The following is a 16,751-nucleotide window of genomic DNA, read 5'->3' as shown; positions in this document are numbered from 1 at the left end:
CGTTAAACAATTATACCCATCATCGGATTACAGATTAATATATGAATTAAAATATTTCTACAAAATATAAGTATTATTGAGATAATTTTAATTTATTTTGTTGTAGATCTCTTTATGCTTACAAATACCAATTTGATTTTTTCTTATATAATAATGCCTCAAAACAACTCCGAATTCTAGCTTTTTTGATACCAATGGCTAGAAGAAGCAAATAAATTAAGAAATTAATAAAAAAGCTTAACACTAGACTGAAAATATAACTAACCAACATCCAGAAAACACCTATTAATGTTCAAATTTGTAACTGAGGAGGTTTCCCAGAATATCAGACCGTTCCGTTCTGCAAATTCTTCAGCCTCTTCGGTAGCTATAACTTTATTTTCGAGAATATCAGCTTGGTGGCCTACCAAGGCAATGACTATTTTCGGTATGACTTTCTGAAATTATTAAAAGTTTATTACACTATGAAAACAAAAACAATTTATATATAAATATTCACCCTGGCCTTAAGTTCAAAGGCCCATTCCTGAACGGCATTGTAGCTATCTCGATTATGAATGTCGTATACCAAAAGGGCTCCTTGAAAGTTTGTGTAATTCTTTCGTAATATATCCCTAAAACTTATAGTTAAAAAATATTTAATTAAGTGCAGAAAGAATTAAATTTAATGAAAATTTTTATATTATTATTATGAATCTAAATAGAAACAGTACCTCAAAGGTTATAAATAATTCTATATTTTAACGTTGCTTTGCTGTATATGATTTCAATATCAAATATATTATATTGCATCCGATATAATAGGATTTTTTCTCTTGCTATATATTCCAAGCTTCACTCCCTTTCAAGGATTATTATTTATGACTTACCGCCTCTGACCCGATGTATCCCAGATCTTTAATTTTGCATTAAAATCGTTCTCAGCTATAGTCTTCACCAGGAACTCCACACCCACTGTGGGTTGCGTTTTTTCAGGGACTTTCCCGTTTATGTAACACGAAAGCAGTGAAGATTTTCCGACATTTGAGTTACCCAAGATTATCACCTCATATTCTGGCGCCACCATGGTCGACCGATCGATCCGAGCTTCCTTGGGTGACTGGTCAACAATAATAAAGAGCTGGCTACTCCATCGAGCCCCAATAAATACGATCGGAAAAAGATTGCAGTTGTAACGATTGATTTGTTATAAACCTTGCACCATTTAGTCATTACATATGTCTGGCTTTCTTCAGACTTTCTAACAAATAAAATAAAAATTCCGCCTCAATGACTTGGCAAGTAATGTTATTTTCAGGTCAGAAAACTTTGTGCGATAAGGATTGCTTTAAAAAATAAACAAAACCCACGATTTAATAACAAAGAACTTTCCAATCTCGATCCAAATCGAATGACTATATATATATACGGTTCCATATACATACATATATGCATATATATAAGTATATACGATGTTTGCATTTATTATAATTTATAAATGTTAAATTTAAATTACATACAGACAACACAAAAATTATAAATTGGAAAGAAATAAGAAGCATCCGGATTTTAGAGTTAATCAATACAATTGAATTCCAAAAATCACCGGTGTTGGTTGTTTTTGTGAAACAATATTTAAACAAAAAGTTTATTGTATTGTTGTGGTTGTTCGTTTCGTTTATTTACGTTTGTTTTCTCATTTTTGCATTTATGGTAAAGTATTTCAGGGTTTATTATGTTTAAGACTTCACTTTACTTCCTCCTCCTCGTCATCCTCGTTACTTAATTGCATACAATTAATGTAAGTGTAATTTTTATGATTTTACGATACTTTTTTTTTTGTTTTGTTTTCTCATTTATTTTTAAAGATAGTAGCAGTAAATCTTCGATTGTTGCTAGAATGTGGAAAAATAGTTCAACGAAATAGACGAGAAATAATAATGGAAAAAAAACTCAAAATTATGCATAATTTTTGTTGTTTTTGTGGTTGTTTTTCTTTTCTTTTCTTCATTTTCATATGTGTATATATAATTTATATAAATTGCAACTATCACACGTGTCCACCGCGCTTCAGAGCCGGAGAGACACACACATTGCCACAGACCGAGGCGAGCGAGGATCTTCAGCTTCTTCCGCTGGGCCCGAACTTATCTGCTCTTTGTGGTGTTGGTTTTTTCTTTTCATTTTTTTTGTAATTTTATTTGGAACGCTGCTGAGAACAACTGCAACTGGAATCATCTTCCCTCTCACTTAAATAATTCGCTCAGAAACTTACACGAAATGTAAACTTTACAAATATTCTGTTTTGCTTTTGTTTTGGATTTTTACAATACAATTTGAAACTTTCTACGACACGACGAACTCTGCAAAAACATCCTCCTTCTGCGCGCTTTCTGTTCAAAATTTATTATTACTTTGAATTGTTATTGAAAATGGTTTATGTTTGCATTATTATTATTATTATTTTTACTGATAGTTTAGCTCAATTGCCGGGGCGTGTCAGTTGATTTGTTTTGGACAGATATCGAGTCTAATTGGGGAAAGTCGAGGTGTGGGAATATGTAACTAACTTTCATCATTTGGGAGAGGATCCTTCATATTTAATTTATAATTATTATAATGCCATTCTGTATAACATTTTGTTTTGTTTTGTTTTTTTTTTCTGTGGCTCTCAATCCAATCAATTAATTGTGAAAATTAAATTGCTTGCCCCTCGTGAGAGAGCCGGCTGTAGGTATTTCTTTTCATCGCTTTCTGTTAAATTTTTAAATAATTTTTTTATTTATAATTATCAGCATAAACTTTTCAAATCTCTCGTTGGAAATTTCATTTTCTGAAACAAAACAAATTACGTTAGTTATAAAATGATGGGTTTTAAATGATACACACTTACCTACAAAGGGACATCACTTGCAGCAGTTGTTCGTCTGCCGATTTGTTTCATTTCCATTCGGCCTTATGCTGGTTCCTTGATTGTTGGCTCCATCGTTCTTAGGTAGTTTCTTGGCTGCAATCACAGGGTAAATATAAATGTTCAATTGCCTCTCAAAAAATTCGTTAGCCTTACCAATGGCCAAGAAGATGTCATTGACATTCATGCCCGTCTTCGCAGACGTTTCCATGAAGAGCAACCCGTTTTCCTCGGCATATTGCTTCGCTTCATCGAACTCCACCACTCGAATGTTTGACAGATCCGCCTTATTACCGGCCAACGCAATGACAATGTTTGGTGAGGCCTGCAAGGAATTGAGTTCAATTAATGAATATATTTTAAAGATTTAACATCAATTAATATGAAATGGTGTAAAGTCTAAAAGATAATCTCGTTCAAAATGTTATATTTGATTAATTTACTATAATATACCTTGTAGGAGATGTTTTAAGTTATATATTATTATATTATTCTTTTGAAAAGGAGTTTCCTCATGGCCAAGTAAATAAATAAATGCAATGGGGCGTGGATGAATGCCAAATGTCTCGGAATACAGTTCATTGCACCCACTGTTCACTTAATAAGCAACAACAAAGAGAATTCACATTTATTCAATAATGAAAACGTTCTGCACGAGATTGCATTGACCTTGATTGTGGCAGGAAGTGAGTCGAAGATACATATAGATTAATGACACTCACTTGTTTATGCAGTTCCTTGACCCAAGTTTTTGCACGCTGAAAACTGTCCTGATTCTGTATATCATAGACAACGATGGCAGCCTGCGCTCCCCGATAATACATGGGAGCTAAGCTGTGATATCTGTAAATACAAATAATGGTGTGAATTAATTAATCTCAATTTCGTGTTGTATATATTTTTCACACTATAATTACCGCTCTTGGCCAGCCGTATCCCAAATCTCGAACTTAACCACAGTATCCTCTATGCAAATGGTCTGTGTCAGAAAGGCCGCACCTATCGTGCTCTCCTGGTACTCATGGAACTGTCCCTTGACGAAGCGCAGCACCAGGGATGACTTGCCCACAGCGGATTCGCCCAGGAGCACCAGCTTAAATTGGCAACTTTTATTCTGCGATGTGCCATTGGGACGCGTCGCTGTTCCAGCGCCGCCAACCCCGCCGCTGCGTGGTGTGGTTGCCATTATCGCTTCCTTTCGGTTTAAATGCGGAGATGCGCTTCTGCTCCACTGAGATGGCAACTGGTGATTGAAGTTCTACGGACGGTTTACTGCAACTCACTTCCGGTGCCAAGTAAGCTGGAGTGTGTGTGATTAGTGTGAGGTGAGGAGTCTGCAAGATAAGTTAAGAATAATTAATTAACAAGTTAATTTATGAACAAGCTTATATTCTTGAGGCTTCTAAACAAACATTTTGCTTCACAAATATTTATATACAAAAGAAATCATTTGCAGACCTATTTTCTTGACCATGTCTGTAGGGTAATTGATAAACATTACAGAAAAGCGCACGAGGACAGAGTGGCGCCTTCGTTTGTTTAATGACGCCGTCGACAAGCCCAGTATATTTAATGCAATATGTCCGACAATATAGTATGTTTGTACATTAAATGCCGCCATCATCCATCCATCAGAGAAGGAACACCGAGAGAGAGAGGGAATTCCGGATAAAAGAGGGCACAAGTAAATGGTAATCGATAAAACCCATTGAAATTGAAAGCAATACGCCCAGTAAAAGTATTTGAACGAATATTAAAGCCAAACATCATTACAACAGCTACAGAAATTTCTTATCTCACCAGAATCACAGAGCGTTTAATGGTAATCACGTGGATAACTAACCTTCAGAGAGCCAAGATAATAAGCCAGAGTTTTCAATGTCAAGAATTTAGTTGCTTGCGTGTCAGGTTCAAACATTTACAAACACTATAGTAGTTAATTGCTAATGCAAAAGCAAAATACAGCAACAACTAAAAATACTTTGGCAAACACACAGAAATCGGAAGAAACCTTAAGAATGTTGTTGTTTAGGCGCAATTATTGTATTTCCTCTTCTAGTCGCCTATTTTCCCCGGCGACAAATAAAAGGGGGTTTTGGAATTATACGAACAAAAGTATTGGTCCCCGGCAAATCATCTGTCTTATCGCAATTCCCCTAAAAACTTTTAATGTATCTCCTTAGGGGCTACTATACCAACTGATATCGCATAAAATTTCTGATAAACTTTTTCGAGGGCGGGTTATTCATAAATACACAATTGTTTGTATATAAAAGATATTGAATATAAATATGTGTACATATAAAATGTAGGCCGGAGAGAGGACGCCTCGCATTATTCATGGGTTGTAGGAATAGATTGCTGTTATCACTCGAACTTCCATGAGTCATATACCACACTGTCCCCGCAGTAACTAAACTTAATTTAAAGCACATTAAATGCTGATCTTTGACAAAAAATATAGTGTTATTTGGGAAAGTTCAGAAGACTAGACCTCAAGTTTGTCTAATCTTCCAATTCCAGCAGTGATTAATTAACACATTGATGCCAGACTGTACAGATAAGTCTACAAAGATCAAGAGATCCAATTCTACAAAAAAAAAACATGCGGAGAAACATTTACTAAAAGTGGAGAGAATTCAATAAAGAGAGAGAGAGACAAAACGGGGGCGGAAGCTGTGATAAAAATCAATGCAAAACAAATTAAAGCGTCTCATTCACGAATGTAAAAAAGCAAGGAGAAAGTAAAAGCATGACAAATAGTGTAGTTGTAGTAGCTGTGTCTGTGCGGTGTTATTAAATTAACGAAGAAGCTGGTGCGGGGGAGCTAAGTAAAATATGCAGGCTCTCCCTCTCTCTCTCTCTCTCTCTCTCTCTCTCTATATATACCTCGATGACATTAAAAATGCAGTCAGTCAACAATTGTTTGAAGCGATGTAAAAAAAAAGCATATTTCTCTTCCTCTTTCCCAGCTCTCCACGGCACTTCTATTGTTTTTGTAGACATTGGAGCAAAGTGCACAGTCAGTTGTCAAGTCACTCTCCAACACACACACACAAATACACCATCACAAAGCTCTGGCGGCAAATTTGCTCTCTTTAAACAAAAAACACAAAAATACTCTCCCAATTGCGATAAAGAAATTTCGCTTACAATTGCTGTTTGTGTTGTTTCGCAAATGACGCCTGTATGTATTTGGCATTTTATGGCCGCCGCACACAAAAAGCCGACTTTTAAATTTAATTAAACCCGGCTACGACGTTTCAATAAAGCAAAGTTAGAAATTTTCCATGTCTTATATTAGCAGCTGGCAAGCACAACACTCACCCGCAAAGATACTATCTATTTTATCACTCTGGCTAAAGCTATAAATTAAACATTTAACACTCTTTAACCTTCGTCGCCGTCTGCGGAAAATTCAATAAAATATAAAACAACGGACGGCCGCTTGGTTCAGAAAATTACGGTACTTGGTTCTTTTAGAACAGCTGATGATGCGTCATTCACACGTACCAATACCAAAACAAGTGAAAAATTCCAGAGAGGAACAACCACAAAACTCAAACAACAATGTCCATCAAAGTAGGATCAACGAATAACAATAAATTCCATCGAGTAGTGGTATTCGCACTACAAATCTTTTAGTGTTTTTTAGTTAATGATATATAAAAATAATAAAAACAACTACAAGAGGATAAGAATTTAACATTTTAAAAAATATTAAATTTTTTTGATGATTAACTTAGGAGCATTATAAAAATATAAATACATAAAATGTTATATTTTAGGAAAACCCGTTCACCATAAGACGACTTTGTTGTAAGACATGTCCTGGCCCTATTAATATGACCTGGAATGTGGAATTGCCTCACTCGTAAAGTCAACAAGTGCAATTTTCTCAGCACGCATTTCAAACACGTCGTCGTCGTACAATAAGAATACAATTAGCAACTTATATTTACAATAATCACACGTATGCCACATACAGAAAGTCTGATATGAATGACAACCGTTTTTCTCTTTGTCGATTGAGTTCATTTGTAAGCTGAGCGTAAAATAAAAAAGCTAAAATAAACAAATGTGCGAATGGAGGATGCGATTTTGTTTACATTGCGGCTTTGAAGAAAAATATACAGTGGAAAAGCGGGGGGAGTTTTGGGTGACTGGCACGATAAGAAACGGGATTGAAGATAAATGCACACACACACTCAAGCACACCCGCACTGACACAAACACACAGACATTTACTCATTAATTAAGACGCAAAACAATCTAAACAAAGAACGTCCAATTTCGCTCCATTCAACCGATTAAGAACCTTATAATAAAGCGCTAGATAATGAAAACCGAACCGATTTGCTTTATTTCCCACTAGTGCATTGGGTGCACCTGCATTGCAATTTTTATCGCTCAAAACACAAGTATTTCGCCTTTCGCAAACCACTGTGCACGCTGCAGTTGGAGCAGGTCATACGGCCATCTCGCTCTGACAGCCGCTCACTTGGGCAACGCACCCAAAAATTCAGGGCCAGCTATCGCGCTCGCTCTCGCACTCGCACCATGGCGGACAGGGAGAAAAATTTTACACAACTTTCTTAATTAATGGTGGGGGGGAAAATAACAACGCAAAATCACTCGATACCACACGGATTTACGCACATTTAATGCCGCACTCAGATTGCCGCTCCACGGTTGTTGGCTCGCCCAGAAAAGCGTTTATATCAGCGTTTTTTCCAAACCCGACTTCCCCAAAACAGCCCCAAAAACGAAACGAAACGAGCGCAGAGGGAGACGGATAGCGACTGACGACTGACTCGCCTCTCGGAGTTCCTCACAAGTCTTGTTTTTGTCGATTTCCAGGGCGACGTCACCGCTGCAGGGCGTTGCTGGCGTTTTTTGTGAACTTTATGATCCCCTGAAGGTCAGGTGTTATATTGCACTCATCACTGTTTCGAGGAATTTACGTGGTTTATTTGCAAAACTTACAACTTTCTAGCACTCTCTGCCAGGTTTTCCGTTTGTACTGCAAAAATTTGTCAGAAAAAGAGGGTTTTAGGCTCCATTACAGCTGGTCTCACTAGCGTTGAATAAGATGGTCATACTAGGTTTGTTTAAGGTGACCTCACTAGATGTGAACAAAATATATTCTTCTTGAAAAAAATATCGAATAAAAATTTTTATTTAACTTAATTAATTCAAATTATTACATTTGTTACATTATTTAATTTGTTAAAACTTCAACAAAATATATTATTTTTAGCCTTAAAGTATGCCAGAATATGTTTTCGATGCAAAATAACGGATTTTTGGCATATGTAATATGTTTAAATTACATTAACCGATAGCGGCTTAAATATCGCAAAATCAATATATATAAATAAGTTAATTTCAAGTATGTTCCGTGTTTAAAGTATAAAAATATCTCTATTATACATTTAAAATAAACAAATAATATGGTATTAAAAAAGATTCTGGAAAAAGCATTGATAATTTGTCATGTAATTTATACATATATATTTTTTTATATTTATATATATGTATTTTATGTTGAAATTTTTGGTCAATTTATTGTTGTATTTATTACTAACGGCTTATAACATAAGACAATAGTGTAGAACTTAACAAATATATTTACATTTGCAATATGAAATTATCAAAAACGTAAAAAGCTCAGGTAAAAATACAAGAAAACTATCCCATGTGAACAAATAATATCGATTGGATATACAAAATATTGATTGGATTTTTTAATTATAATAAAAGCTTCCGATTTTTTTAGCTCTAAAACGTTGCAGACTATACATATTATGTGTATATTATATTAACCGATAGGGGCCTAAATATCGGAATATCAAAATTTTATAATAAGTTAATTCTAAGTATGTTCTTTTTAAAATGTATAAGTTTATATTTATTATACGTTTCAAAGTAAGTAAGATAGTCTTAAAAAAGATTTAGAAGAAAGCATTGGTAATTTCTCATGTAATTTTGACATATATATTTATTTTTATTTATTTATTATTATTATTTTTTTTTGCATTTGTTGGTCAATTTATTGTTGTATTTGTTACTTACGTATAATAACATAGAACATAGTGTAGAGCTTAACAAATAAATTTACATTTACAGTCTGAAGTGATCGAAAACGTAAAATAGCTCGGATAAAAAGACAAGAAAACTATCTTATGTGAACAAATAATATCGATTGGATATACAAAATATGGGTTGGATTTTTTAATTATAATAAAAGCTTCAGATTATTTTAGCTTTAAAACGTTGCAGACTATACATATTATGTGTATATTATATTAACCGATAGGGGTCTAAATATTTATTTTTATTTATTTATATGTATTTTTTGTTGCAATTTTTGATCAATTTATTGTTGTATTTATTACTAAAGTCTAATAATATAGACAATAGTGTAGAACTTAACAAATATATTTATATTTACAATCTGAAGTGATAGAAAACGTAAAATAGCCAGGTCAAAAAGACATGAAAACTATCCCATGTGATGAAATAATATCGATTGGATATACAAAATATGGGTTGGATTTTTTAATTATAATAAAAGCTTCAGATTATTTTAGCTTTAAAACGTTGCAGACTATACATATTATGTGTATATTATATTAACCGATAGGGGTCTAAATATTTATTTTTATTTATTTATATGTATTTTTTGTTGCAATTTTTGATCAATTTATTGTTGTATTTATTACTAAAGTCTAATAATATAGACAATAGTGTAGAACTTAACAAATATATTTATATTTACAATCTGAAGTGATAGAAAACGTAAAATAGCCAGGTCAAAAAGACATGAAAACTATCCCATGTGATGAAATAATATCGATTGGATACGAAAAATATATGTTGGATTTTTTATTTATAATAAATAAAAACACTGTTTTGCTACATTTTTAATTGAAAATAAAAGGAAAAACAAGAAATTTAATATTTAATTATAAAATATCAAAGCTCATATAGAAATTGTAGTCCGATGCTTAGATGACCTGGATCACTTTATTAACTATATAAGACAATTTTTAAGCCTTTGTAGCTTATTGCAGCCTGAATATGAGGTAAAACATCTGAAATTGTTTATTTTTATCGTGGCAAGGAATTGCAAAACTTCAGTATTTGCAGTATATTTTTTATTTTCGATAATCGTATGCCCCAGATCTCGTGACGTCATTGTGTTTATACTCCTAGATTTCGAGTAAGCTGTCAAATACAGGCCAATAAAGCATTGGCTAGAAAACTATATAATGAAAAAGACTAGGATTGCCTTTGGAAACATTTTCTCTGGGTAAATTGCAATTATTTCACTTCTGCGAATACGTGACACGCGTGAGCGCCCCTTCTCCTAGGTCTTTCGTACAAATCTGGTATATTCGCAGTGCTCCGACCAGCAATTCGCAAAGATTCCACTACGGCCACACTGCTAGGTGGAATGGAAATTGTAATAACATTGCGAGAATCTGTGAAAAAAGTGAGAAAAATCGTGAAAAGTGCAGAGTCTATCGAAATAAAAAGAGTTCGCTCGAAGAAGTAGAGCCGAGCGACAAGTACAATTGGTTGCGTGTGAAATTAATAAAGTTGTTAATGGAATAGTAGAAATACAACCGCGTCCTGCACACATACGCAGATTTGCCATCGTTTCATTCGCTGCTGCTGCGCCTCCTGCACACACACGCACACAATCACGCCTTTCGTCGTCTCTTTCGCTCTTAGTTTTTGCCCATTGCCGTTTTATTTTTTGTCGCAGCTGCAACGCAAATTCGAAAAAGGATTACAAAGGTGATCGCGCGAGTCCTTTGGTTCGATTTAACTCTGATAAATAATCGCAAAAGGTGCGTGTCTCTTGCAAGCTAATCAATATTGATTTCGTTTTTCAGTTGTGTGCTCTAGATATTTGATTGTGCTTTTGTGCAAATTACTGGGAGATCCTGCCTCACAGGATACACCGCACACACACAGGCACTCCCACAAATACTAGTGCATACACACATACATACATACCTGATCTAGAATTTTTCACCTACCTGTTTGATGGAATTTCCCCGGCATTACATTATGTAAATCTCAAGTTTTCTTTTTTTTTGTCTTGACCGTTTTAGATGTGCCTAGGACGCGTCGCGTTCTAGGGAGGAATCCTGCTTTTTAGGGCCCAGGTTTGACGGGGTCTCGAAAGGCAGTAGCATGTTCACTCCCATCAAAAAGATATTCACGTATATACAAAAAAATGCCAGCGGCTCCAACATGTTCAGCCCATCAGCAGCAAACACGACGGCCACCCAAAGAGAGTCAACAGCAACCGACAGCTTGAAAGCCAACGATGAAGGCGAGACGAAAATAAGGAAAGATGGTGCGGTTCGTGAGGAAGTTGATCCTGAGGACCTTCAGCGGAGACTCGAGGAGGGAGATATGCCTGATTTACAGCGTGAGGACGACGATGATGACTACGACATTGAGCGGCAGATCAAGACCTCGATAATCGATGCCACCAAGGTGCATGCGGCCAAGGCCAAGGCGATGGCCTTGCTACCATTGCCGATGGAGCAGCTGGACGATGAGCTGGCGGATTTTGCGCATGCTCCAACGGATCCGGATCTTGAGGAGCAGTTCCTAGAGCTAGAGAATTTCCCCAACAATGAGATCATCGTCCTGGGCGATGCCGATCTTAACTCCTCGATAGCCTCCGATGCAGTGTCTGAGGATCCGTTGGCCATTGACAACATACTGGACTCGTCGTCGGTCACCACCAATGAAGAGGTGGACACCAGTGGCGAGCTGCTCTGGCTGAAGCTAGATAATGAGACGGAAGTAGCTTCCAGTTCGCGAGACAAAGTGGCACCGACCAATCAAGAGCCCCTGGGACCGACTAAGCAAGCTAAGACTAAAGAGGACGAATTGAGAGACGGTGGCTCCGACTCTGGACTTGGCAGCGAAACGACTGCTTTGCTGAAGGCTGATCAGACGGAAAAGGAAGCCGAACAGGAGGCACCAAAGCCGCAGCAAGAACCGAAACCCATTAGATCCAATCTCAAGCGACGATTGGATGATTCGGAAGCCGATGGCATTGATCTGGTGCCCGACATATCGACTCCTCCGATGGCCGCCCAAAAGCGGGTCAAGCGCTCCATTAACTTTGACCAGGTGAAGGTGTACTATTTTCCGCGACAGCAGGGATTCGGTTGCGTGCCCACCGCTGGCGGATGCACCCTGGGCATGGGGGCCAGGCATATAGCTTTTAAAACCATGACGCTGGCAGAACATGCGGCGGAATTGCGAAGGGCACATCGCAGCCAGAACCAGGACCTGCAGCCAAGAGGATCCAGCAGCGATGACAGTGAGGAATCGGAGGAGGATTACCTAAGCGAGGGCAGTGGCTCCGATGCGGATGATGGCTCCAATGGCTTCCTTCAGCCGGTGACACCGAAACAAAGACGGGCGCTTCTGAAAGCGGCTGGAGTGCGGAAGATAGATGCCAGTGAGAAGAGCGAGTGCCGGGATATAAGGAATTCAAGAGAGGTTTGTGGCTGCTCCTGCCGTGAGTTTTGCGACCCGGAAACGTGTGCCTGCAGCCAGGCGGGCATTAAGTGCCAGGTGGACAGAGCCATGTTCCCATGCGGCTGTACTCGCGAGGCCTGCGGCAATACCGTCGGACGGGTGGAATTTAATCCCACCAGGGTGCGAACTCACTACATCCACACCGTAATGCGGTTGGATATGGAGCAGCGACAGGGCTCCGTTCAAGGCGTCCAAGGGGGGCATCTCCAACAGCAGCAGCAGCAACAATCCCAGCAGACCATTGGCTACTCGCCGGTGGGAACGGGAGCCTCACCCTCATCGTACTTCCTGCAAACACAATCCAACTACAGTTCCGGCTACGCCTCGCCAGCCTACACGCCCGAGAGCAGTGTGAGCTACTACCAACAACAGGTCCAACAGCAACAACAGCAGGTCACGGCTTCCGGCCAGCAGGCGACGCACAACCAGAGCTACGCGGGATATCCGCAGCTAGACAGCCTAGACTCTGGACTCTTTGCCAGTGGTAGCAATGCCACGCCCTCGTACGGAGAACTATATCAATCGCTTAGCTACGGCAGCGCCCAGGTGAGTGAAAAAGTTCGTAATCCGTATTATTAACCTTACTGGGTCATAAGCGAACTTAATGTAGACAAGACAAACTTCAGCGTTGGTTCATGTGGCACTTATTTATGTCAAACAGCTCTCGGCTTTCAAAGTTTGCTGCATAACTAATATAAATCCTTATCCATTGTACAGCTTACTTCCTATCCGACCGCCTATCAACCGCATTCACCATCACCGGTCGTCGCCTCTTCAGCATCAGGAGCATCCAGCTCCTGTGCCTACAGCTCTTGTGCAGTGCCCTCGGTTCCCCCGTATGGCAATGCGACTACGACAGCCTCCAGCAATGCACCATACCAGACCACCGTCGCCTCCATGACCGCAGCCTCTTCCACCTTGTCGTCGCGTCTCGTTGGAAACGCAGCAGCAACAGCATCCTCGCCAGCCACCACGGCACCCTCCTCCTCGTGCACGTCCCCGGCCAATGCCAATGAATTTATTAGCTTGAGCACACCGATCGCCAGTTCCTCGCGCCTCTCCCAGATCAACGATCTGCTGCAGCACAACCGCAACACCACCGCCGCCCTGGTGGCTGTTTCGGAGGGTTATAGTGGCGCCGGAAGAGCCACCTCCTGTACAACCACAATTGATTCTATAGACACACCGCCCATTATGGAAGAAACCCAGCGTGGATGTATGAATTTCGAGGCGTTGCCCCCGCCGCTGATTAATCCTGCGCCCATTGTCGCCGTCGTGGAGAGCAAACTGTCACCGATGACAACGTTGGCCTTGCCACAGCCTCCCGCTCCTGTTCCTGCTCCTCCCACTGCACCACAGCCCCGCCAGCCGCTAGACCAGCAACATCAGTCTCTAAATGAGTCTACTTAGAGTGGGAGTGGGTGTGTGTGTCGTTTGAAGGTATCTTTGTTCAATTCTCAGTAACCTTGTCATAAAAACTATTCGTGGAATGTTGAGTAGCTTCTAGAACTATATTTTAAATTGCATGAATTCCTTTTATTAAGTTTAATTTTCAAAAGTGGAAAATATTTTAGTATATTTTTTATTTGAACCCAAGATTCCATTATTTTTTAATTGCACATTTATGAAAATTCAGTTATCTTTCATATAAAAATATGTCATTAGACTCTTTGACAAAGCTACTTGGAGTTGCGGAGAAAGAAAAGCGACCACACCCTTAAATTGAATTAAAAGTAACAATGAGAGAGCTGGGAATAGTTTTTATAGCAATTTTACACAGCGAAAAGACTTCATTAAGCTTAAGGCGGCATCGGTGAGGCGGGGCAGGGAAAGAAAACGGAGACAAGAAAAAAAATGGAAGATGGAAAATCAGGGGCAGGAATCAAAATAGATCGCAGAATGGGCGATAGTGTGTCTCCTTGATTTTTCAAAGACCTCTTCAGTAGAGCGGCTCAAAACCGCCTTGTATAAATAATTTTTATTGTTAAATTCTAATTAGTCTTGTAAGATATAATGTAATTTAGTTACTCTGTTGCTTAGGGTATATTTTCTTCCCCAACATCAACTTCAACCTCAACTAATTCCAATTTTTTTGAGTAATCTATAAAACGAACAAATTGATTACGTGTTAAAAAAGAGGTAATCAAAAATATAATTAAATTGTTTAAATGCGTGGCTTTTATGAATTTAATGAGCTTAGAGCCTCCGAGTTGTATCCAAACAAGAAAAAGAAAAAAATCTGTGTGTCAAATCTGATTTATCCCCCGCTTAACTTTTGTGTTTTTGTATTGTTTGCATTTAACAGGCCAATCTTAACATTTAACTACACCTTTTATAATTTCGTCTGTTGTCCGCAGTCCTTCGCTGCGAATTAAGAAGTATTCATTTAGTTTCTAAGTTCCTCATTTCTGACCCTCAAGCCTCTTAGCCTTAATGAACCAACAAAATCAACAACAAAATGGCAGCAAATAGAAAAAAATCAGAACAACATGCATGCTTTAGACATGGTTTAGAAATATGTATATTCAACTTGATAACGACAAAACAAATGAGAAAAAATGAAAACGACAAAAGAAAATAATGGCAATTATTTAAATAAATATTGAATACAAAATAATGTACCTGTTTTTTAGGGAGGATTTGAGTGAATTCGAAAATAAGTGTTACAAAATAATTCAAGCTCTTATAGATTTTATAATCTATGTATGTATATAACAAAGCAATATTTTAAGATTTTCTTTTATTGAATTTTAAAGCAAAATTAATTAATAAATTTAATCTAAGCATTTACAGGTTTTCTATGGTAAGAAAACTTCTCAATAATAAAAAATGACATTAATCCCCCATAGTTTAGATATCATAGGTGACTCCAATTTGCCGACGCATCTCGTCGGTTATGGCAATCAACTCTAGACTTTCGGCATGCGTGAACTTCGGACTTTCCAGCAGACGCTTCTCAATGCAGCGACGCACTTCCTCCGCCTCGTAGCGCAGGCCACAGGTATTCGTATAATGGAAATCAAATTTGGCCCGAGGCAAAGGCCAAGACTCTGGCGGGCCATTGGACCGGGACATCTGGGTGCAGCACCAGTAGTTCGACAGCTGGAAGATTTATAAAGTGTGGCTTAGTCAGCGGCAACGCTGATAATCTTCCTGATCCCATGTGTCGGAGATAAGCGCTCACCTTAATCTCGCCTTTGGTGCCCGTAATGACGGCATCATTCTCCAGATTCTCCAATCCAGTCACCAAAGCCGTAAGTCTTCGTCCATCTCCATAATCAAGCATGAACTCACCCTGAACATCCACTCGCTCTTTATTTAGGTGCGTGCCACTGGGCAGGATTTTGACGGGTGAAACCCCGAATACAAACTGACCCAACTGCAAAGCATAGATGCCAATGTCCAGGAGAATGGAGCCACCGAGAGACCGATTGCAGACCCGTTCCATATGACTCAGGCGAAAACCATGCTGGACCTTCACCTGGGTGACCTCTCCAATGATGTCACTATTCAGATGCTCCCGCAAGCGATCGTAGCTGGGAAAAAATCGTGACCACATGCCTAGAGATGGACGTAAATTAGTATTTTAATCCGTACAAAGGATAAACCCACCTTCCATGAGGAATACTCCGCGCTGCTCTGCCAGCGCATAAAGCTCCTTGGCCTGGTCCAGTCCCAGGCACATTGGAGTTTCGCATAAAACATGCTTCCCCCTGGATAGCATTAGAAGGACGACGGCATGATGAAAGGGATTCAGCGTGCCCACATATACCACATCCACCTCTCGATCCAGGGCCAAGGCATCGAATCCATCGTAGTGACGCGGAATCTGGTTCCTCTGAGCGAACTCTTGGGCCCGCTGGCCATCGACATCCGCCACAGCTACCACAACATGACGGGATTTCTCCACAGTACCCAGGGCGGTGACAAAGTCCTGCGTTATTCTGCCCGCCGCCGCAATGCCCCAGTTCAGATTCGTCTGGCTTTGCATTATAATTCCTGATATATAGACTCTGTTCTGCTCTCGAATCGAGTCTCTCTCGGGCTCGTGTCCGGGCAGCTACTAACGCCATGATAATGATACTGAGTGCCTGTCCCGAGGGGTCTCCTATCAGTCCCTGGCATCTGCATTCATTGCACTTTTCGTATTCCATTGCATTTCAGTTGATAAGGAGTACCGAGCACAGATTCACAAATGCACAATGGCGATTCATCAGAGTTACGAATTTGTTTAGTAGGTAAGAGTTATTAATCGAGAAGTAAATAGTTTGCTAGATTCTTT

General features: G+C 38.9%; 4 protein-coding genes across 11 annotated transcripts; 1 reads left to right on the top strand and 3 right to left on the bottom strand.

The window, feature by feature from the left end:
• Positions 1-71: 71 nt before the first annotated feature.
• LOC147643677 (ras-related protein Rab5-like) lies at positions 72-2,448 on the bottom strand. Its single transcript, XM_086832617.1, has 4 exons — positions 870-2,448; positions 500-620; positions 266-437; positions 72-198 (listed from the first exon to the last, which is right to left on the bottom strand). The coding sequence occupies exons 1-4, from the start codon at positions 1,064-1,066 to the stop codon at positions 119-121; spliced, it is 570 nt and encodes a 189-aa protein (XP_086688743.1). The 5' UTR covers positions 1,067-2,448; the 3' UTR covers positions 72-118.
• Positions 1,406-8,023, bottom strand: LOC110187309 (ras-related protein Rab5). 7 transcript variants are annotated; one of them, XM_086832612.1, is made up of 7 exons: positions 7,877-8,003; positions 7,550-7,805; positions 3,808-4,224; positions 3,613-3,733; positions 3,047-3,215; positions 2,873-2,986; positions 1,406-2,812 (listed from the first exon to the last, which is right to left on the bottom strand). In XM_086832612.1, the coding sequence occupies exons 3-6, from the start codon at positions 4,074-4,076 to the stop codon at positions 2,886-2,888; spliced, it is 660 nt and encodes a 219-aa protein (XP_086688738.1). In that variant the 5' UTR covers positions 4,077-4,224; positions 7,550-7,805; positions 7,877-8,003; the 3' UTR covers positions 1,406-2,812; positions 2,873-2,885. The 7 variants fall into 7 exon arrangements, with proteins under 7 accessions (XP_086688738.1, XP_086688740.1, XP_086688741.1 ...); XM_086832614.1 differs by having other exon boundaries at positions 7,709-7,805; XM_086832615.1 differs by having other exon boundaries at positions 7,726-7,805.
• A 2,023-nt stretch (positions 8,024-10,046) lies between these two features.
• Positions 10,047-15,083, top strand: Axud1 (AXIN1 up-regulated 1). Of its 2 annotated transcripts, none has more exons than XM_020956676.2 (3): positions 10,047-10,205; positions 11,017-13,015; positions 13,187-15,083. In XM_020956676.2, exons 2-3 carry the CDS (start codon positions 11,099-11,101, stop codon positions 13,877-13,879), a joined length of 2,610 nt encoding a protein of 869 aa, XP_020812335.2. In that variant the 5' UTR covers positions 10,047-10,205; positions 11,017-11,098; the 3' UTR covers positions 13,880-15,083. The 2 variants fall into 2 exon arrangements, with proteins under 2 accessions (XP_020812335.2, XP_020812334.2); XM_020956675.2 differs by lacking the exon at positions 10,047-10,205 and adding an exon at positions 10,267-10,749.
• Positions 15,084-15,194: 111 nt separating this feature from the next.
• On the bottom strand, positions 15,195-16,553 carry LOC110187308 (trans-1,2-dihydrobenzene-1,2-diol dehydrogenase). The gene is made up of 3 exons (XM_020956697.2): positions 16,082-16,553; positions 15,654-16,030; positions 15,195-15,571 (listed from the first exon to the last, which is right to left on the bottom strand). Exons 1-3 carry the CDS (start codon positions 16,458-16,460, stop codon positions 15,320-15,322), a joined length of 1,008 nt encoding a protein of 335 aa, XP_020812356.2. The 5' UTR covers positions 16,461-16,553; the 3' UTR covers positions 15,195-15,319.
• Positions 16,554-16,751: the final 198 nt, after the last annotated feature.

The sequence above is a fragment of the Drosophila serrata genome, unplaced genomic scaffold, assembly GCF_035046125.1.
Source record: "Drosophila serrata isolate PLE 108 unplaced genomic scaffold, ASM3504612v1 contig_249, whole genome shotgun sequence".
NCBI classification, from domain to species: Eukaryota; Metazoa; Arthropoda; class Insecta; order Diptera; family Drosophilidae; genus Drosophila; species Drosophila serrata.
Note: the sequence above shows the minus strand (reverse complement) of the source record. Positions and strands in the feature narration are given on the sequence as shown.

Excerpts from the sequence above, each read along its gene's own strand:
- Axud1 (XM_020956676.2), top strand. The coding sequence starts at position 11,099 with ATGTTCACTCCCATCAAAAAGATATTCACGTATATACAAAAAAATGCC. Across the intron at positions 13,016-13,186 it reads TTAGCTACGGCAGCGCCCAG|CTTACTTCCTATCCGACCGC; the intron begins GTGAGTGAAAAA and ends TCCATTGTACAG.
- LOC147643677 (XM_086832617.1), bottom strand. The coding sequence starts at position 1,066 with ATGGTGGCGCCAGAATATGAGGTGATAATCTTGGGTAACTCAAATGTC. Across the intron at positions 621-869 it reads GATACATCGGGTCAGAGGCG|TTTTAGGGATATATTACGAA; the intron begins GTAAGTCATAAA and ends TTTAACTATAAG. Across the intron at positions 199-265 it reads TAGGTGTTTTCTGGATGTTG|CCATTGGTATCAAAAAAGCT; the intron begins GTTAGTTATATT and ends TGCTTCTTCTAG.
- LOC110187309 (XM_020956699.2), bottom strand. The coding sequence starts at position 4,076 with ATGGCAACCACACCACGCAGCGGCGGGGTTGGCGGCGCTGGAACAGCG. Across the intron at positions 3,734-3,807 it reads GATACGGCTGGCCAAGAGCG|ATATCACAGCTTAGCTCCCA; the intron begins GTAATTATAGTG and ends TTGTATTTACAG. Across the intron at positions 3,216-3,612 it reads TCAAGGAACTGCATAAACAA|GCCTCACCAAACATTGTCAT; the intron begins GTGAGTGTCATT and ends AATTCCTTGCAG.
- LOC110187308 (XM_020956697.2), bottom strand. The coding sequence starts at position 16,460 with ATGCAAAGCCAGACGAATCTGAACTGGGGCATTGCGGCGGCGGGCAGA. Across the intron at positions 16,031-16,081 it reads CGGAGTATTCCTCATGGAAG|GCATGTGGTCACGATTTTTT; the intron begins GTGGGTTTATCC and ends GTCCATCTCTAG. Across the intron at positions 15,572-15,653 it reads GCACCAAAGGCGAGATTAAG|CTGTCGAACTACTGGTGCTG; the intron begins GTGAGCGCTTAT and ends TAAATCTTCCAG.